Here is a 23,369-nt window from a genome sequence, read left to right on the forward strand (position 1 = left end):
ATCCTTGTGTGTCCATGATAAAACACCCATTTTGTAGTTGAGTTTTCAAATTATCTAGCAAATTGAGGTTTTTCTTTGTAATCTCTCTTTGTGCTAACATGACTCATAGTAAGTAATCACTTACTAGCCCAAGAAGTCATGTCTCATCCTTTCTCTCTTTCTCATATGGCTCATAGTAATCAGATCCTTGCTATTCCTAGAAGCCAAATATCTTCTCCTCTCATAAATTGATGCACGTCGTTTTTCTTTCTATAAGTCCACTTGTGCTCTTGCAATTACATACCAAGAATGATATTAGCGGTTGAGACATTTTTGATGTTGAGGTATCTTCAACTAGTTGACTTGGAACCTTTTGTCTTGTACTAATATTGTTTGCTTTGTGTATATTTGAAGGTTATTTGCATGGATTTTTAAGATCCTATGCTCGAAGGCTTGGACATCCCTCAAACTTAGTGTCATACTATCCCTAGTTTTTTTTGCTCTTAGATGTTCTATCTCCTCACTTCTAATTTTTCGTGAGTATGAGTGTAAGTTCATAATCCCACTAGAGTGGGGGATAAATGGAGTGTCATAAATTATACTTACTTAATTAATGAGTCCAATTTCACACTCTCCTATTACTCATTTTAATTTTCCCATTCATCTAAGTATATTGGGACCTATTCTTGCCTTGAATTAATCCCCAATTCAAGAATTTGAATCCTATTTTACTTTAACCTTCAACACATTTATAATTGGGCTCTCATTTTAAGTGTGCCCTTTCTCCTATATCATTCATGGGTCCTATCTCATTTTAAATTTCAAAACACATTTTCCCCCACTTAAATATTGTCTTTTTTTTATATAAAATTTTATAGATTTGGTATCAAGGCCTTATTATCTCGTGACCCTTAAAATTTGGGCCTATTTTGTTTGGACAATGGGTACACCTAATGTTTAATGCTTTTTGACTGAAACTTCAAGAGGATAAATTGCGGATCTTCCCATTTTCGGATCAATCCTCAATGCAAAATATGATTATTTTAAGTTGGCCAAAAGGTGATTTTACCTTGAGAATGCTATATAAGACATCACTCCTAATTCATTTTGTCATCATATTATCATCTTATTCTTACAATTCAAGAGCTATCATTCCAATTTAGGAGTAGATTTGAGTTTAAGGAGAAACAATTTATAACAAGACATCTTCAAGTATGTTTTCATGATGGATTTTGTGATGATTTATCATGTTATTCCATCAACACACAATGGAATTATCTTAAAATAATTGCATCTTTATTTGAAAGTATAATCATTTCAATTAAGCATTTCATTTCAAATTTTCATTTCTTTCTTAATCATCATAGTTGCAACATTAATTCTAACCTAAGATTTGATTGAGGCAAGCCCTTATACAGTTCATAACTATTTTTCTCTCCTTTTGTGTAGATGTAGGCTTATAAACATATTTTAGGTTTAGATTAAGGGTATAAGACCATAGTGTAGACAAAGCCATGACTGGTGAGACAAAATTTAGCTTAAAAGAGGAGGAATAGGGCACCTAGAAGCGTAGTCCACTAGAACTAGGGCACCTAGCATAGTAATCCAAGTTTGTTGACCTGTAATTTGATCATAGGATACTTCGAGAGCTCTTGAGCTGAGTTGGATTCTTGTTCTACACCTAGACACTTGTGTGGACTATGGCGCCTAGTTACAACTTCTAGTTAGTTTGAGCTTAGATTTGTATCATAAGTTCTCCTCTACATCCCCTTTCTAGTTTTATACTCCTCTATTCATTTCCAAATCTACAGTTGTTTGTTTATTTTGTTTGTTCTCAATTTTGCACCTTTTAGCCTAATTCTTGTATCCAACTTATCCAATCAATGATACACAAAAAGAGAACAATCAAAACCAATTTCCTAGCTCTCCCAATGGTTTGTAGTTGGCCTATTAGTTGTTATCAAGTGTAATTGATGGGATTGGTTTTGATTCCTAGTTTGCATGTTTAGACTAGAGAACCACATCTCCTCTACATTTCAAATATATTCACCAATTTCAATATGATTGATACAAACTATTCACCAATTGGTGAAGATTCACCACTAAAATAATCCCCAAACAATGTTAAAAGATGATGACCAAGATAAATCAAAGGAGTGGTTATAAGCTAGTCATCCTTGAGTTAAAATTATCAAGATGTACAAGGACAAGATGAGTAAAAATGGGAGCTCAATAGTTAAGGTATCTCTTAAGATTAAAAAACTCATTGAAAATAGATATCTTGCACATATTGGGAGATGTCTTCTCTACTCAAATCTCCAACAAAGATAATCAAATAGTAAAAATTATTTACATATCCTAGTCATCTAGGAACTAATAGATGAAATGATGGACAAAAAATAAAAGATACATACCTTCTGGGATGAGTTGACTCATTTTGAAGAGCTATATGAATGATTTAAAAAGTCCATATTTTCTTAAACAAAAGTCTAAATCTTAGTGATTGTATGGAGACTGTCAAAGCTTTTACTAAAACATTTCTTGGTGACAAGGAGAGCTATGCATTATTTTTGTTATTGTTGAATAAATCAACTCAATGCTGATGATTTTGTAATAAGGGTGTATAGTCAATAAATTTGTGATCAATTAGAACTAAAAGTCGCGTCTAGTTCTCCCTTTAGATCACCTTAGTCCACTTTTAAATTAAGTTGCCAAGATCCTTGATTTGTGGGATCAAGAACTCTATTCATTTTCCTTTTAGTGGTAGTTTTAAGGGAGATTTCTTTTTAATTGTAATAGACAAACAATATGTTAAATTTTCGATGTGGGTTTTCCTACTAGACATTGTACAAGCTTGAAATTTCAGTAATACAAGGATTATGTCTGCCTATCTCTAAATGATGTTCAGATCATAGTAATGATATTATTTATTTTATTTATCTAAGTTGAACAATATGGTGAAATTTATAATTAGATGTGCTTACATAGGTTTTTGTCTCAAATATGCTTACATTAATGACAATTTGATTTTATGATCTCTAAATATATGATGCGTACTCCTCCTTTAATGTTTCCAAGCTATGTTTGGTTATGTGAATGCTAATCAATGGTGGTGTTGTTGTATGAGATTTTACCTAATTGCTTAGTACAAAATATTAAGTTAAGAGGAAAATAATACAACATAGATTAGATAAACATTGATAATCTCGATCTATTATTCAGGTTTTGCTTGTAGGTCAATTGTGGATAGTACTTGTATATTGGAACTATATTTCTATCTCCATTTGTAGTAAGACCTAGGAAGTATTTCATTGATGTAGCTGCATATACCAGGTAAAATGTCATATAGAATTTCAAAGTTGTGTTCACTTATGAAAACTATTCATAGATTGAGTAGCTGATCCAAGTTTAAGCTTGGATCTGCTTCTAATGCAAACAATTTTAACTTGCTTAACTATAAATTGTGCAAGTCCTATGATAATTCAATTAAATTCATTCGTGCACATTAATAAATTTAAGTAAATATGGGCATGAAAGTTTCTCCTTTAATGGTTCTTCTAAAATTTTAAATAATCAAACCCCTCATATAATAGATCATGTAGACCACTAATTTATTTGACACGGTCAAGATCCGACTCAAAAGGAGCCTTAGAGTGAGATCTCTCACTTTTCAAGAGGAGTGAATGATCTTTATTCACTTAGAGTTGGTTGTGCTAATTCCACCATCAATAATCCCATGTTGTTATAGAGTTGGAACATAAGTCCCTATACTTATCCAAGATCTTCCTTTTAAACAATGATAAATTGATATTCTTATAAATGTATCCTATTGTCTAACATCATGGACAACTACATAAATTTATAGTTCATATCGTAGCATTTTCTCTTATGTAAAAGGGAAAATCCTTTTAGAGAACAACTAGAATGAAGTTTATATAACTATATATACACATGCAATGGGGGGAGTATCATTATCTCATTACAAAAATAGTAGATTTATAGAAATAGTTATAATATTTTGCTAATTTACAAGCTTCAACTAGAGGAATTAGGATAATAGTTAGCAAGGGATTGAGTTTCTAAGATTGATATATACTTGGTAACAATTATCTCTTAGATTTTATTGAGATCCCTTTTCTATATAGTCACTAGATGAATGGTGGATATGTACTTTAGAAATAAAGTAAACTAAGACTCACCAAAAATATTAATAATTGTAGAATTTATTATCCTATCAAGCACACTAGAAAGACATTGTTGATTGTCAAAAATGTCCTACAAATTGTACCTTGTGAGGAGTAAAAAGCTATAAAGTCTTATAGATGTGAGATTTATCTACAAGTCAATATTTGGGATTTAAATACTATCTCTCCTTGTTTAGTCTAGATAAGACAAAAGAAATTAAGAGAAAAAGTGAGTGTAAAAATTAAATAAACCCAATAGAGATGTATCCAAATAAAAATTCCTTTGTCAATATCACAAAGCTCTTAAACACACTAAATAATAGTCAACATAATATACATATAAGAATGATCATAAAATGCATTAATCAACTTATCCACACATAATTACAAAATAGATTGTGAAAATCACAACTTCTTATATTGAATACTTTAAAATATGTTTATACAATTATATATAATGAAAAGCTAAATTCCTTTGATAAAATTCATAGATGTTCCTCTAGAACTTATTAAGAAAGAAACTAAGAAATCAAATTGCAGACAAAGATCATAAAACTCATTATGCAAAGAAAAATATGATTACAATTTATGACATATGACCCTTTATTTACATAAATCTCACCAAACACAATATAATTTCCCTCCAAAACAAGTTTCACAAATCTTTGTCACTATGTTGGGTGAATATTTTGTCACCAACGTACTGAAGACAAAATATATGTTTCACACACAGCTATGTTGAGACAAAGTCTCTCCTCTCATCAAGGGGAGATTCCTTGGTAAAACTTGATACTTTAAATAACTTGAAATGTAAATTATGGGGTTAAACTCAAGGTGTATGATTCTGTTTTTTCAAAACTAACATTAAGCCTTTTGCTTGATACAATCTTCTTACAGAACTAACTATATTTGCATACAACAATTAAAAATTTCCTCTAAATTAACATAAGCACAAAGTCTTATGTGAATATAGATACTATCTCCAACCTAACATCTAAAGTATCTTGTATCCCAAAGTCTTCAAGATAAATACAACCTTTAACCACATAAAGCAACTAGCAGTAGCGCAAAGTCTCCTACTTAATCACTATATTACAATAAAATCTCCAAACACGTAATCTAACTCAGAGTGTATACTCACATCTAGAAAGATCTTTTACTCACATAACATGTGAAAATACCATCAAGTAAATATAGAAAACATATAAGTAAATGACATAAGAACATCCACTTATAGGCAACAATTCCTTGTCCAACTCAAAGTTTAGAATCCATGCTTTCTTTATTTGCTTGATTAAATTCAAAACAAGAGAATTCAAAGTTTTTCTTGAGACAAAAGTTTGGTAGAGTTTTGCTAAGCTTATAAACGATGAATATTACAAATGAGGCTCCTCCTTTTATAGCGAAGGAGTTGAGAAGAATGTGGGCACAATTGACTAATTCAAATGCAAAGTCCAAAATGTTTACAATGTGTGCATAAAATAAAAGTGCAGATACATGAAAATTTGCAGTAAAAGAAAATTCAACTACCTGAATCTAAACTACTTAGTTTCAAGAGGACACTTTATTCTTCATTCTCCTCATCATTTTTCTTTTGGAATTCTTCAAATCTGGCCATTGTAGATTGCATCTCAGACTTGTCTAGTGTTGATGTCGATTTGGAGATTGCGTGAACATGGGAAATTGAGTCTCTGACTTTCACACATCCTCTCTTAGCTTTCTTCAACACAGATGCAAGATCATCCATGTTGACTTGAATTTAAATCAATTTATCAAATGATGTCAAAGAAAACTCATTACCCACTAGCAGATCCATCATTGAAAAGAATTCTCACGTGATAGTATCAAGGGGTAAAATCTTTTTATCTTAGTCATACAACTGGCAAGGCATCTCATCTATCCTTGATGAAATATTAGAAATTTCATCATCACATCATGCTTCTTTGTCTTGGTCTAGATCCTTAACCAGTAGTCTTGTCAATTCTTCTTTGTGCTTCAACATTGCTCGACTTTGGATGTACTCACCTTGAGACACCACAACATTATTTCCATAAGGATGTCCACCTTGTATTCCCTCATTTTATCCCAAAGTGATAAATCCTTTTCAAGTTCTTCTACTTCTTGGGATAACAATTACTGTCATCTTGAACCTGAGTTTGCACAAGCTCAAAATCATGCATGAGTTCAACTGCAGAACCCAAAAGATGTGAACCTTCTGACCTTAGATGATTAATCCACTCATCAACCCCTCTGGCCTTCATACCTACATCTTCTACCTTCTTGAGAGTTGCTTCATCCACAAAAGAAGTCAAAGGTTCAAATTCTTTTGATGATTGAGTAACTTTGAGGAGAACACTGGTTAGCTCCTTACACTTCTATTTCCATGCTATTTTCTCATCCCTCTCTTCGTCAAACCTTTGCATGAGAGAATCTACTGAAGCCTGAGTATCTTGCTTGACACTCTAACGTGTCTTTGTTCCTACCTCTAGAGTTTGCATTACATAGTTTGAAGGTTGAACTTCATCCTTATTTTTATCTGGAGGCAACACTAGAACCTCGACATATTTCCTCTTACTAATGGTGTCAACCAATACCTTGGACACAATCTTGGCCTTCTTGGACATCTTGGGTTTAACAGGAGCCAAATGACCAAAATCAAAATCATTAGGAGAAATTACTTGTTTCTTTCTCTTTGGAGCTACAATATCCTGCGATGGTGGAAGATTTGGTCATGGTGGCAGAGTTGTGGTTTTCACTTGAGTAGAGGCAAGAACTTGTGATGTACCTTGACCGGATGATGTAAGCACCTCAACCTGAGATGTCTGTGCAGGAGCAGTTGTCACAACAACAGTAGTAACAAGAGGTGGGATCTCCATGGTGATGGTGGTGGTAGGAATTGAAATTGATAGTTCACCTTGAGACATTTGTGCCATTGCCTCTTTGAAATCTAAAATGGAAGATTCAATTATTGATGCTGGAACATCATCAAATCTAGGAAGGCTTGACAATGAAACAAATTTAGTTTTTCCTCCTCCTCGAGACATTGCATATGCTAATTCCTCATCATCTTGTTCATCATTATCATCTTCATCCGAATCAGAGTCTATAGAATGAATGGTGACATGTGCTGATAATATTGGAACTTGAGAGCTAGAAATAGTAGCTTGTGGTGTTACCAAAGTAGCACTAACTAGTGGATGTATTGACTCCTCCACATTATGCATCTCTTCTTTAAGTTGGATTTATCCTTCTTCCTGCTCTCTTTCTGGTTCTTTTGATGCAAGTTCTTCAGTGGTAGGTCGTTGCGAGGTTTGAGATGCAGAGGAAGATTCTCCTCCCTTAGGCCCCTTTATAGTGAATCTATATTTTGAAGCCTTCCCTTTTGACTTAGGAGATGAAATTGGTATCGATTCTTGTGGGTCTTGCTTATTCTTAGTTCTTGATTCTGACCTCTTCCCCACATGACCTTCATCATCCTCTCCATCACCGAAACTTGTTGGAAATTGCTTCATCCTCATTCCTTTCTTCAATAGCCACACATTTGTGTTTACTATAATGGAAGAAAACCTTGTAGAGATTGACTTGTTTTCTTTCTGCGACCACTGAATAATAGGCAAAGGAGTGTTAGCAATATTACTTTCGTAATACCTAGGATCAATAATATCATCTGTATCTTCCATTGTGTCTGGGATCCTAGCCAAATCTAGGTTCTCAATTTGTTCCAATGTAAGATGACTGAAATCCAATCTTCTCACATCCTCTTCATCTTTGTAATCTGCCCATACATCTTCCAACCTATGTACATGCACGCAGCTTATCTGAATTTTGTTCTTCATTCCACGATAATCAAAATTATCACGATCTTTGAATCTCCTCATTGTGACCCATTGCATCTTATCCTCCATATTTTTGGCTTTAGGGGACGTCAACACTGAATACCTACCTATCGCTTGAGGAAATTTAAGAACGACCTTGTGTGATGTGGACTGTAATTCATGCACATGTATCAACTGTCTATAGAGCTCCATCTTAATGATTTTATCTGATGGATATCTTGGCAAAATGAACAGAGCACCATAATAACAACCAACACAGATGTAGGTGAAGGTTGGGAATTGAAGAAAGACACAACCATACTCACTGACTTTATCATAGGATGCTTGTGAAAGCCTCTTCTTTTGAAGTTCCTTGTCAAATAGACACTTCCATATATCAAAAAATGCATCATTGATTCTTCTGAAATGGCTTCTCTAGTTCTGAATGGTCAATTGGTAGAATAATCCCAGACATGTGTCTTCCTCCTATCTCCTCTTGTAGACAATCCTGGAAAGTGCCTCATGGAGGCGGCTGCATACACTAGGTAAGAGGTCATGTATAATTTGAGAGTATTTTTTACCTCCTTTAACTGAGCACATATTGCATCACTAATATGTTCTCCCCAATCTATCTTGTCAGTGCCCTTCCTGATGATGTTCATGTATAGGAACATCCAAGTCTGAAAGCGATGTGAATCTGGAATGCCTTTGATTCTTACAAGCAGTGTAACCATGTCATTGTATTCCTCATTTAAATCACTTCTACGGAAAAAAATTAGGCCATTTGTATGTTGTGAAAGCTCTGACAGTTTGCAAGAAAATAGTGTTAATTGTTTTCTTACACTTATTCATATTCTTTTCATAGTGATCTTGAGCGGATGCAGGTGTAATGTCCACAACTTCGTCAAATATTGGTCCTTTGAAAACACTGTTGAAGAATTCACTATCTAGGTGGATGACTACATTGCCATCAACATCCTTGACCTGTCTTGTGTTGGCATCAAAGCGGTCAGCAACTGCTAACACAAAATTAGGATCATGGGCTCCCTTTGGGAATGATGCATACTTATGTAAACTACTTGCAATAAGGTTTGTCATCGTTGAAGGATATTTTTCAACCCACCCCAGAAACTCATCCATGTTGATGTGTCCGATCTAAGTATCCACATTAGACTTCATTGAACTCTCAGGGAACATATTTGAAAGTATTTCTGATACTTGTACTTCATCTTTTGTCCTCTAGATTTGCTTGAAGAAGGATCAAACATCTATAAGGAGCTGCAATTTTGAACCATGGATCAGTTCACAAGCCAATTACATCATCATATTAATGACTTCACTGTTAAAAATTAACTTTGAAGGTCCAAAGCGGACTTAGGAAAAAACCGGGAAATATGAAAAATTGGGTTTTAAACTCAATCTGCAGATAAGCAAGATAAAATATTGCAGGTTGGGTTTTAAAACCTGATCTGCAGATAAGATGATCATAGGGTATAAGCCGGGTTTAAAACCTAATCTGTAGCTTGGGAAAAATAGATTGACATATCAGGTTTTAAAACCCGACATGTTATATAGGTCAATATAGTTGCAGGTTGAATTTTAAAACTCGACTTGCACCTTGGGTAAAACATAACTCGCAAGTCGGAGTTTAAAACCCAACCTACATTATGGCAAGGGTAGACTGACATGTCAGGTTTTAAAACCCGACATGCCCAAAAGGGGTAAAGCAAATTGCAAGTCGGGTTTTAAAACCCAACCTACCAAAGGGCAAAACAACAACGTGCACGTCGATGTTTAAAATTTGACATGCACATTATCTACAACAGGGAAAATGACAACTCAAAGTTGAAAATATGATGTGCAAGGGGTATGTCTAAGGTCGCACATTGGATTTTAAAACCCGGTGGTGACTTGCTTTAAGGGAATGGTATGTCGGGTTTTAAAGGTCCGATCTACCATTTCCACGAACAAGGAAAACAAACAAAAATAAAAATGACACCAAGCAAAAGTAAAACCCTAACCTAAAACATGAAAAGTGTGGAAAAGAATATACCTGGAATCACTGAGAATTGACAATAATACAATAAAAAAGTTGAAATCAAGAAAATGAAATGCATCCTCTTGACCAAAACCTCGCTTGCAGAGCTCAAGAATGCCAAAAACACGTTAAAATGCTAATTAAAACCCTAATATCAAGTTTATAAGTTAAGCAATAAGTGCATTAAATGCACTTAACTTAGCATGGCGCGCTGCAGATCGAGGTTTAAAACCCAATCTGCATATAATAATCACTTGCAAGTTGGGTTTTAAAACCTGATCTGCATGTAAAGGGGAAAGACCTGCAGGTCGGGTTTTAAAACTTGACCTGCATAAAAGCAGCTCAAATTGCACTTCGGGATTTAAAACCCGACGTGCAGTTCAATACTTAAAATAATGCATTTCGGGTTTTAAAACCTGAAGTGCATTAATATGAATATTGCAAAGGATAAGTCCAAAATGTGAAAAAATGCAAAGTGAAGATGGAAAATGGCATGACTTACGAGGTAAGTTGACCAATCTTGGAGGACATGAGCTACGAAACAAACAAGTTTTGTAGGGGTTGTTCCATGATTCAATCATGTTAAAATCGACGACAACACACTACAATGGTCATCAATACCTTGCAAATTGTTGGAGTACTCTTAAAAATGCATAAGTCGTTTACCTTGAATCTCAATTTAAAATGCCCCCAACTTTGCACATGCAACCATCAAGATTCAATTATTTGTTCACTTACGTACAAGACTAGTTGCATGTCCTATTTGCACTTGAATGGGTGCTTATTATCTTGAATGGTACTAATTTTGCATGTGCCATTGAGAATTTAAAATTCAAAATGATTCTTTCTTGGTTTTAACTTTTTACAATTACAAATGGTTGGGCTAGTTGTGAAAGTTTTTTGCATGCCAAATGGGCTAAAACGACTTTAAACCATTCTTAGAGTGTTTTGCATTTAAAAAATAGTTAGGGGGCACTATCACTTTTAAAACGACTTAGAAATGCTATTCTTCATTTTCAACCATTAAATATGAGCTAATGTGGCAAAAAATGCCTCTTTCTAATTGGCTAGTTAAAATTCAAAGAATAATTTTATATTTAATAGTCAATTAATAAGAATATTTAGAAAATGTCTCTATAATATAGAAAACTTCAGTGTGTTAAACGACATCACCTTGCAAGAATTAGTTAATTATATATGAGCAATGCTAATTACTAAATATTATTTATTTTGAACAAATAACAATAACATTGTTAAAGAGATGTTGGTAAGATGGAGCCATTGCAGAGTGAGAACGAAAGTGGTTTGAATTGTGAAGGAGTTGCAGAAGTGGTACAGGAGCACCTAGCATGCTCATGCCTCCATGAGGCCATTTGGTCTATTTTTTGTTGTTGTTTTGTAATCATGTCTTGCTTTGTAATAAAGTCTTATTAGACCATGCTGGTTGTTAGGTGTCTAGGATGAGTCATCACATCAAGTGGAATATCATAATGTAATAAGTTGCCAAAGGTGATCAAGCAACTCCTAATGTCAATGTTGTCATTATACACTAACTCAATGGATTTGTGGGTTGTAATTCAAAAAGTAGTTTGTGACCATTGGAGGGATGCCAAAAGACGTAGAAACCATTTAAGTGGAATACCCACAACGACCAGGGGTTGGTCTGATGTATTGTTTGAATCACTGATAAAATAAAGTATTCACTGTTCTGTGTTTTACTAGTTTTTACCTCTATTGCAGCAGTTTTTTCAGCCTTGTACAAAAGTTTTGTGACTTGAGACTGGTGGAATTTTGAAGAGGGATGATTCACCTCTTATTTGGTGTTGGTTTCATAGGTTTTCATTAAGTATTGTCCATTTTAAAGACATTTTGCTTAAATCAGTCTTAAAACACTATTTTTGAGGGTTTAAGAGTGAAAAAGGTGAATTTTAAGCCATTCCACGTATTGTATTATGCTGTAACTCAGTGTAATGGCTAAGTTTTTTGTATGTTTTGTTTTTGAATGGTTTGTAGGAGCAGGGGAGGCCATTTACTAATTATATGGTGATGCCCTAAGGGAGTTGTTGCATGTTCCAAGATAAAAGAGGGGTGTAAGTGTTAGGGTTTGATAACATCTTGATGTGGCTGACCATGTAAGGGTTCATGAGGCATGTACATACCTAATTGAAGGTTTCTAAGGTGTTGGTAGAGTTTGGGAAGGTTTGGGAATAACACTTTCAATAAACCTCTTGGTTTAAGTCAAATAGACCTAGAGTGACAGTTTGGTGGTTGAGTGACTTGGTGGCCATTTACCCTGATAAAAAATGATGGAATTAGTTCCTTTTTAACCTGAATAGAGGATTGAAGTTGGGTTTATGAATTGGGAGAGTGGTTTGTTGGCACTTGCTTTGTAAAACAGGGCTAATTGAGCCTCTAAAACTGTTACCGATCCGAATTTGGCCAAGTTGTTCCAAAACACCATATGATAAGTTTGACATATGCTATGTATGTTTCAAATGGGTACTCCAAACTATCTTTCTTGGTGGCAAAGGCTTGTGGTGTAAAGCATTATCTGTCAAAAACTTAGTCTTGAGTCCTACTAGGAACAAGCCCACATTGTGAAGGAAGCCCAATTGGTTCACACCTAGGGAAGTTGGTTGGTGTTTGTAGACAACTAAAATTGTCCTAGCTTAATTAAATAAATATTTTATTTATTTCATTATTTTATCCAGTCTTCTATTAATTAAATAAATTCTTATTTATTTAATTAATTCGTTTAGCCTCTTCTAGCCCTTTCGTCATTTAAATAAATATTTTTAGTTATTTAAATTATTTTTCCCTAAATTAAATAAATATTTTTATTTATTTGATTGGTATCACTTCCTCTATTAATTAAATAAATCTTTATTTATTTAATTAATTCATTTTATTTTTCTCTTCATGGCAAATGTTATTTATCTCTTAATTTTCCTCTACCTACCCCCTTCATATTTCATTATTTCCTCCACCTACCCTTTAATCTTAGTCGACCATTTATCTTTTCACCTCTTCATCTTATCCCTCCATTTTCTAAAGCATCTTCTATATAAGAGGATTCTTTTTCTCTTTTTGAATCCTAATCAGTACTTTACGCAACCAAGCCTTCTTGTGATCAAGCGACTTCACAACCACAATCTGTTCTTTGTTGAGCTCTTGTGCACATACAAAAATATGAGAGCAAATATATATTAAACAAGATCAATGGAGATAGGAGACAATGAAGATCAAACCCCACTTTGCATGTGAATGGTATTATTAATTCAATTTGTTAATTTGCATGTTCTTAGGTATCTTCATTGGTGTATGGTGAATGTTTTATTGTAGGACTAAGGTTTGTTGTGGTTGGATCTTTGTGGTTTTGCAATAGTTTGTCATCATCATTTTCACTGTATACAATGTTTAGTTGTGTTGTTTGGGAAACCCTAGGGTACAAAAGACCATTAGACCAGTAAATACACTGGGGTTGAGTGACTCTCATAAAAAGTACACTTAGAACCATGAGTGGTTGTTTCCAAGTTGTCAAGGTAAGTTGAGTGAAATATCTCCCTTTGTGAAGACAATCCTTTGTTTATTTCCTTGAGGTTGTGTCTAGTTTGCATCACCATTGCTAGCTCTGCATCAAGAAGGGGCTGAGGTCTTCAACGATGATGGTGATGCAAATTAGGGTTGAGTGTTGGTTGACTATTGTGCATGGGGTGGATCTTTCTAATGTTTCCCAATCAATGTTGGTCTATGTTGTAGATGTTTTCTCCCCAAGCACAATTTCCTGATTGTGCCTCTTAGATTTTGGGAGAAGCAAGAACCAAGCTAGGATCTAATGTCGGTTGTAGATCACATGCAACTCCAAGCTACAAATGATTTAATATCAAAATAGTTGAATGAAGAGAAATATGAAATGAGAGAAAAATAGAGATAAAGAAATAATTTTGAGAAGACTCTCAATACTCTCACCAAGATATCATTGATTTAGTGAAGGTGAGAGTATAATGCTTATTATATAAAAAAAAATAGCATATACATCCAAGAGGTTCCTTAACTGCCACTCCCCATAAAAGTGGGAGGTTTTACCTACTTGGTAAATGCAAAAACATGTGGCATAACCTCCTTACATGAAGACAAAAAAAGAATGATAAAGGTGGCACATAAAGCCGAAAGAGGGTAAGAAATCCAATTAACCCACTTAGGAAATGACAAAATAGTGGTTATGAGAGGTGGCACAACAAGCCAAAAGAGGGTGTGTAACTCAACTACCATGCGAGGGAGAGAGTTGCACATGTAGCTAAAGTATTCTGCCATGCGTCCTCATATTAACCACTCCTAATAACCTAAGCAAGCTTAAATAAAATGTGTAGGAAAATAAATACCCCCTAACATAACGAAAAAATTTAAACCTACACTAACACCCCCCATAAGCATAGCTTAGGTGGGTAAAAATATGGGTACTAACAAATGAGGACAAGTTAGGAGGTACCCATGTACATAGGGATTCCCCCTAAGAGAAGAAGCCCCCCCATAAGAGGAATAGCCCCTCCAAATAAAGAGGAAGTGCCTCCTCCCAAAGTAAAGAGAGAGAATTAAGGACTAAGAAGTCCCTTTTGAAGTAGACACCTGTCACATCCTAAGAAAATCTCACAAATGTAAGAACTTGCATTTGGTGAAGATATATGCAGTTTGCTCCGATGTACAACAATACTTAAGATGAATTATGCCTTCCTAAATGTAGGGCATATGTATATCAATGTGTTTTATCCTTTGGTGATGAATTGGATTTATTGAGATCTATATAGAACTCTGATTATCACAAAAGATAGTTGTAGGCTTTTTGACTGAAAAGAAAACTCAGTGACTATATTCTGAAGCCAAATAGCCTCAATGGTAGCATTAGCTGCCCCTCGATACTTAGCCTTTGTTTATGAAAGAGCAATTGTAGGTTACTTCTTGCTCAATCAACAAACTAGATCAAAACCAAGCGAGAAACAATACCCTAAAATAAATTTGTGATATTGAGAATCACCTACCTAATTTGAATATGTATTTCCCAACAAGTCTATAGCCATGCCTTACCCTTTCCTTTCTCCTTACTTTTGTCTATATCCTTAGAAGATCCTTCTGATGAACTCTGTTTCACTAAATCAAACATGTTGATATTGTTATTTTTCTAGAAGATGTGAAGGGTGATCAATTTGTTTCTTTGAACACTTATGCTCATCATGGCTATTCCTCTTATAGTAAGAATACTTGACCTTCTCCTTAGGTTATTTGCCTTTTGATGAAGAGGTCTAATTATCTGCTTTTGAAGTAGCAAATTTATGATCTTTCTTATCCTCTCCTTGGTTCTTTTGTTTCTTATCTTGCTTACTAAACCCTTTCTATTCTTTTGTGCCTTGATTTATATATAAGGCATGTGACTTAGAGGGTTTGATTGTTCCTATTTGAACCAAATTTTCCTACTCTTGGGTGAGCTTTGAAACAAATTCAACTAGATAAGGCATTTGAATATGGTACCTAGGGCACCTTTTGTAGCATATAATGTAGAAACAAACGCTGAATAGTTAGGACCAAGCTTAGAAAGAATTATCAAGATCAATTTCTTATCATCCTTCTTAGTTTCAAATAGTTCCAGCTACAATCTTATAGATTTGAGTTTTGTGAAGAAGTCTCATATAGTGCCAAAATTTGTTGGACTCAACCATATGAGTTCATTCTCTAGCTAATGACCTCTTAACCCCCTTCTTACCAAACAAGTTTTCCAAAATGGTCCACACTCCATTTGGTGTAGTGGCAAATTCAATGTGAAAAAAGGTCATGGGAGATTGACTTACATAAAGTAACAAAGGCTTCATCACATTTGTTAAACCATTCTATCTTTTCTGCACCATGATGAGGTTCATTTTCAAGTCCCATAGTAACATGATGATATCCATGTCTTTTTAAATATATTATCATCTTATATTTCTATTCAAAATAATTATATGGTGTTAAAAGAGGAATTGTAGATGCATCCATGATAGTAGCAAAAAAGATTGCAGAGAATTAGGAAAAAGTGCAAGAAAGAAGATACACAAGACATCCCCCCTTTCCACTAGTCTCAAAAATCACCCCTCCCAAATATTACGAGTTTGAAACTTTATAATTAGTGCATTTTCATGACTTTTTAATCAGATTATAATGCTTTCTAGGGCTCCAATGGCCAAAAATAAAAAAGTTTTAATATAAATAAATTTGATAAAAAGTCAGAAAAAATATCCTTGTAGCTATGTAATACTCTTAAATACCTTTCCAACATCTATTCATTTTTCAAAAATGAAATTTTCAGGTGAAAGATATGGCTCTTAAAAAATAAAAACATGTAGGTGCCTATGCCCGCAATATCTGATGGAAAATGATAGAATTTCTTAATCGAAACCATGTGGATGGAAAGTGCTCATTGTCAACTTTCCATGAAGTACTCGTTTGTGATAATCCAACACCCATGACAAAGTTATGCAATTTTTTAAAAAGTTGCTAAATATATTAGTAAAAAATGGGTCATGCCCTATTCAAACTCATTTTCTGCAAAAAAAAACTAATTTTATGGGAAAAAGAGAAAAAACCCAAAAAAGTTTTGCGATGTTGGGAAGCAAACCCAAAAATCATTTTTTTTACAAACGAGCGAAAGCTAGAATTCCAAAAACCAAGATGAAAACAACTTCAATAAAAAAGTTGAATTTTTATTTTCATTCTGATTTTTACTATATCCTCCAAACTCTAATTTTGGTGAAATAAAAATCACTTCTGACTTTCTCAAGCCTTTCGGACACTCTAGAAATGCTAATGAAACACTCCAATATTACCAACTCAAAGGAACACACACATATATGTCAATTAGATTAACTAGAAGCTTATGTTCCTTTAAATTATTTCGATTCTCTAGATTACACAAGATTGCAAAAGAAGAGCATACTTGGTTTTTAAGAAAAATAGTAGCTATCTAAATTCTCATTTCTCTCTAAAAATCAGAAAAACAATGAGCTAAACCAAAAAACACAGCTCTGATACCATGTTAGATTTTGCAAGAAGTGAGAATCGAGCTAGGATTTGATGTTGGTCATAGATCACATGCAACTCCAAGCAATAGATAATCAAAGATCTAAATAGCTGAATGAAGAGAAATCTAAAATGAGAGAAAAATAGAGACAAAGAAAGAGAATTATGAGAAGACTCTCAATACTCTCATCAATCCATCATTGAAGTAGTGAAGGTGAGAGTATAGTGCTTATTATATAGAAAAATAATATCATATACATCCAATAGATGCATTAACTGTCACTCCCCATAAAAGTGGAAGGTTTTACCTACTTGGTAAATGCCAGAATATGTGGCATAACCTCATTACATGAAAACAAAAAATGAGTTATAAAGGTGGCACATAAAGTCGAAAGAGGGTGAGAAATCCAACTACCCCATAACCCACTTAAGAAATGCCAAAATAGTGGTTATGAGAGTTGGCACAACAAGCCAAAAGAGGGTGTGTAACTCAACTACTCATGTGATGGAGAGAGTGACCCATGTAGTTGAAGTATTTCACCACGTGTCCTCATATTAACCACTCCTAATAACGTAGGCAAGCTTAAATAAAATGTGTAAGAAAATAAATACCACCTAACATAAGGAAAAATAAAAACCTACACTAACAATGCCTCTGCTTCATGCTCACTTGTTGGAGGATGACGTTGCAGATGTTGGGAAGAGTTCCATTTGGGTGCCTTTCATATCTTGGTTGTATTTGGTGGATACTTTTTTCACCAAGAAGTTATATTGCTTGATTGATGTGGGTTTCATGCAGTATGTCTAGACCTTTGGTGCATAAGATGCCTATTTTTGGGCCTATGTCCAATCCTTCTTTGTGATCGGTGCCTAGTTGTGGGCCTCAAACACTGGTAGCACCTGTGTCTTTATCATTTCAAATGGTATGAAAGGTGTTATCTTGTTTTATGGTGGTGTTCTACACTAGTTTGCATTGAGTGCTAGCAATGGGGTCTCCAACCCCTACATTTCGTTTTGGGCGACCTTTCCTTTGCTCCCCTAAATTGTCTCATGCCTGAGGGTTGTGCATGCTTTGTTCCTCTTGCTTGAGGTGGGGATTGTCTGCTTCTTTTCCATGTGGTTTACTTGGACTAGGACTTTGGTGCTCATAGAGGCCATGTTCTTTTTTCCTACTTTATGCCTTGTGATTATGTGGGTTATGGGCCCTTCGCCTCAAGTTATGTTTTTTGGGCCTTTTCTCATGAGGGGTACCTAGATTTGGGCCTCTGGTGGTGGTAGAGGCAATGTTTTCATTTTTTGTTGTTGGTATTATCAGCTTTATGGTAGTTGTGCTTGTGGTGAAGGGTGGTGTGGGGGTTTTTAACCTATGTGTTGATGAAGATCTTTTTGTGGAGGCCACCCATTGGTTTTATTGTTTTGATTCTTGCTTTGAGAAGGTGCATGATCTCAACCCCATGTTTTTGGTTGGTGCTCTTTTCGATGTCTTCTCTATTCTTCAGCTCTTGGGGTCAAAGGTTGCTTACTACTATGGCTCTATTTTGTACGAATGAGAGTTGGGTTTTATTGGTAAAGGGTTCTCTATCGTTATTTTTACCACTGTTCATTTGATAGGCAATGGAAGGACCTTTCATTGCCTTGTCTCTACTTGCACTCCTTGGAGTCCTATATAGGTGGACATTGCTTTCTTGGGTTGGAGGTTGTGGTTCTATTTCAATGGTTGTTGTCTTGGGTCTCTAGCTTGAGGTCTCAATTGTGCACTATTGAGTTTTTCCTTCAATGACTCCTTTTGTGGTGGAGTTGCCTTACCTCTTCCTGCACTCTTGATAGTCATATTGAGGTGGACGTTGCTTCTGCAGGGTTGGTGATGGTCATGTTTCAATGGTTGCAGTCTTGGTGCTCCTTTTTGTGGTCACAATTGTGCTCTCATTAGTGGTTCTTTCATAGTCTCATATGGAGGTGGAGATTGTTGTCTATTCCTAGTTGTTCATTCAATGTTGGAGGTAGAGACATTTCGAGGTTTTGAGGTCTCTTAGAGACTAGGGTGTTGGTCCTCTCTCTTAGATCTTGTCCAAGCTTTTGTTATGAAAGTTTGGGTTTGGTTGTTAGTTCGCTCCATGTTTGATGTGGGATGTTGGTAGTTTTTGTGTTGTTAGTGACTTGTTTGGCTTATGTGTTTTTCATAGCCTTTTTGGCCTTTGTGTTGTAAGTGGTCTATTTGTTAGCCGCCAATTGACCTAGTTTCTTTGCCCTTGGGGCTTGTTATACAAGATCAACATTATTGTTTTGCCACTTTTAACAACGAAAGCAATAAAATTGTTAAAAAAAATTATATATATTTAAGATTTTAAAAAATAAATCTAAATCAAAATTATTTTAATATTTTATAAAAAAATTAAAAAAAATTAAGAAAGATTTTCTAATTAATATAAATTATTTAATATAAATTATTTGTTAACAATTTACAATTTTAATTGAATAGATGTAACAATACATTACCTAACTAAATGAATTAATGATGACTTATATTAATAACAAGTATAAATCATAGCATATATATTAATTCAAGATTACTACTACTCTATCAAACTAATTAATTTACTGATTTTTATAAACACTTAAATGTTAGATATTGATTTTGGAAATGTAATAATACAATCACTCGAATTGAAGGTTTTGATTAACTGAAATTTAATAATATTTATTTTACTCTTCAATAATAGAGTAATTATTAAGGAAGATTGATTGATCCTAAAAGGTGTGGCTGAAATTCTAGAAGTTTTGCCAAACTAAAATTTAGTGTTTCTTCTTTTATTTACTTTTAATAAATTTTACAAATTCTGAATGTCTCACTTTTATCCGGGTTTTTATAATATACATTTGTTCTTCTCAAAGGTAAGGGCCCCATTCAAAATTTGAATTTATCAATAAAAACATCTGTTTTGTAGTGTTCTTGATTATTCATGGTTTGACGATTTCCATACATTTGTTATAGTTTATTCTATAAATAGTGACACATAAAAGGCTAGCTTCACATTCTAATGAAGTGACACTTTAATTTATTAACAATGTTTCAATGTTATTTTTAAATACAATATAAATACTTTGACTTCACAAATAGCATGTTCTAAGTAAAAACAAATTATTTACTAATAAATTAGACACCTCATCAAATGTTTTTATTGACATTTTGATAATAAATTTTTAATATTGTGTTTATTAGATTTTAATTTTATATATTTTTATTTAATTGTATTGATTTGTATTTTATAAGTATTGTTTTTAAGAATTTAAATTTGATGATTATATTTGATATTCTTTGCATTTAAATGATATTTATAAGGTTGAAAGGTCAAGATTTTGGAAGGTCATTTATCTCAATATAATTTCAATTCAATTGCACTTAATCATGAAATTTCTCTTGGAATCAAGTTCAATTGCATTTGCGTGGGGATAGCATTGAAATCTTTGAAAATCTTGAAACTTGACGTACAATGAATGCTAAATGATCACATAAAATATGAATCAATAAATTAACTCAAAATATCAAGATTTAACACATTGCAAAAAACTAATGAACTAAAAAAATAAAAATTACTAAATTTAGATTAGAATGAAATGTAAAATTTATCACAAATCTCACTTGCAGAAAACTTGAAATTACCAAATATAGGAGCTTAACTAACTTTTTTTTATAAAGTTGAAAGAGAGATAGCCTGAACTTATCCTTTCAAAGTTGAAAGAGACAGTGGGCTGACATATATACGTTTCTTTCAAGATCAAATATTACCTAAGATTCCCATCCCATCAAAAAGAGATGAGACAAATTGCATGACTTCAATGGATGCAGACAAACAGTCTTCAAATTGGTTAATTCTACAGATTAAAAGGTGAGAAATACAGTTAATCTGTCATATAATTGTTCTTCTTCCTTTTTCAACTTCCAAACTGAACATACATTCCATTAGAGTTGCTCAGGAGGATGCACTGATGAGATGCCAAGTCTATGTTTGATTTCTCATATTACACATAACTAATTACAATTTTAAATAAGCTGATAAAATGGTATTTAATATTATGCTTTACAATTCTCAGACGCTTAGTGTCTGAAATATTTAGTTGGTAAGGCGGCCATCAAGATTCAAACCTCCGCTAGATCAATCAACTCACAGACTAAAAACCCAAATTTTTGAAATCAAAAAAATATTATGCTTTACAGGAAACATAGAATTCCTCACAAAGCTATTATGAGGAAATTAATAAGACTTTCAAAAGTGAATGCAATTAAGTTTCATGCCTTCTCAGCCAATTTCATACAATACAGAGTAGCCTCAATTACTGTATTATGAAGGCCTGCAAGAATAGGCTTCTACCACCATCAATTTTGAAACTCCCAATATTTATTCCTGTTGATGTTTAGGAGGGATTCTTCTCCAGCCCAACTTTGAGATGTTGTTTCACCACTTCCTTCTTTGCCAAACTCTGAACCAATTTTCTGCTTTACACTATTTGTAATAGTGTTTTCATCAATTGGGAGGCTTGATGTCTGCACCAGTAGAAAATGGAACTGATTAAATTTCTTTTCCAATCTCTCTGGATTACACAGAGAACATACAATATTACAGGTCCCTGCAGTTTAAAGGTAAACATAAGGAGAACAAGTGTTACAAAACCATACTTACTGTCCTATATACAGTACAGATGTACATATTTGTTTCTCTGCATCATTTTTGGATTTGATTATATGAGTTTTTTTTATAATTTTTCAGATCAAACTCCATGATTTATTATAGATAGTAGACAGTATAAGAATAAAAATACACACAATACTAATATTATGAATTACGGAAATTATATCTGACATAATAAAAATAAGCATAAGGGATTTTATATGTATGTCTTATAGCTCTCAAGGACCAGGTAAAAAAATGCATTGGTAAGAGATCAGAAACCATAAGGAATTTGAGACTGCACTGAAAAACTCACCTCCTCAGTGGGCATGTCAAACAAACTCATTTTTCTCTTCCTCTTGTTAAAGTTTGTTCTTGAGAGAAAATACTTTTGAGCATGGCTGGCCACTTGGGTGGGGGTTCGAGTCCTCACAAACTCTCTGGAAATCCCTCGCCAATCTCCTCTGCCTAATTTTTGAAGACCAAGTAGGAAAAACCAGTGTTCTTCTTCACTCCATGGGACTCCTGAAAATAACACTAAATTCAGTTATGACAATTTTTTTTCAAAACAAAGCAAAAAAAAATCTACTCCTCTATGAGCTCTCTATGAGCTCTCCAAATAAGCAAAAATCTACTCTCTGAGCTCTCTAAATAAGCGAAAATCTACTCTGTGAGCTCTCTAAATATTCTGATGATCCGAAAGATTGATGAAAAAAATCGGAAAGATTGATGAAAAACACACAATCGAATCCAGGACAACAACAAGAACTATCATAAATTGTAGAAAACTTATAAACTTAATTCTAAAATGTGTTTAAATGATTCAAACCCATTTCTTCTTTTGAATGAGAGACCAATCTTATTGTACTTCTGTATGGGCAAGAGTCTCATGACCTTGTACCTTTCTTTCTAACACACTGGTATACTAGTGGGGGGCCATGATAATCCATGAAAGTAGCAGGGGAAAAGGACTTTTCCAATTGATTTTGACAAGTGAGTTTCACTCCAAAGAGCTTGAATGAAAATGGCTTCACATGAGTACAGGTGCGTGAGTTGTGGCCCTTCTCTCCACAACGAGAACATCTCCTAGCCATTGCAAAACACACTGAAAAATTTTACTCCTCACTCTGCATAACATTCAGCACAAGTCTCTCTTCTAGACTCTATATGGAGACTTTAAAAATTCTTTATTTGTCCTTGATTGATTCTCTTTTTGTATATATCCACCCTCTTTTGAAGCTTAGCTGGAGAACATACCCGATCTTTAATTATCATAAAAAAATATCGCCCATGTGAGGTGCCTAGCAATCTGATACTTCAATTCTTGTGTGATTTATTAATTTATATTTTGTACTGATTGTAATATTTATCTTATCTTGATGTTTGCTTTTAAATATCATTTAATTCAGTAGTCAAAGATTAATTTTAACTATTAAGATAACGATTTGTTCTTTTTGATATGGATAAGATGTAAAATTATTATTAATTATTTGACCTTTTAACTAAATGATATTTAGATGGAATGATCTTTTCATATTTTTATTATAAAGATATGTTTTTGATTAAGGCATAGGTTTTGAAGGGACCCGAAACCCTTTACAAAAGAACAAAAGTTTTGACTTAACAAGACATTAAGCTCAAA

At 33.8% G+C, this 23,369-nt stretch overlaps 1 protein-coding gene across 1 annotated transcript; it reads right to left on the minus strand.

The window, feature by feature from the left end:
• Positions 1 to 21,048: 21,048 nt before the first annotated feature.
• Positions 21,049 to 22,958, minus strand: LOC131032979 (transcription factor KUA1). Its single transcript, XM_057964078.2, has 3 exons — positions 22,629 to 22,958; positions 22,044 to 22,252; positions 21,049 to 21,603 (listed from the first exon to the last, which is right to left on the minus strand). The coding sequence occupies exons 1-3, from the start codon at positions 22,819 to 22,821 to the stop codon at positions 21,436 to 21,438; spliced, it is 570 nt and encodes a 189-aa protein (XP_057820061.1). The 5' UTR covers positions 22,822 to 22,958; the 3' UTR covers positions 21,049 to 21,435.
• Positions 22,959 to 23,369: the final 411 nt, after the last annotated feature.

This window comes from Cryptomeria japonica, chromosome 9 (assembly GCF_030272615.1).
Source record: "Cryptomeria japonica chromosome 9, Sugi_1.0, whole genome shotgun sequence".
NCBI lineage: Eukaryota > Viridiplantae > Streptophyta > Pinopsida > Cupressales > Cupressaceae > Cryptomeria > Cryptomeria japonica.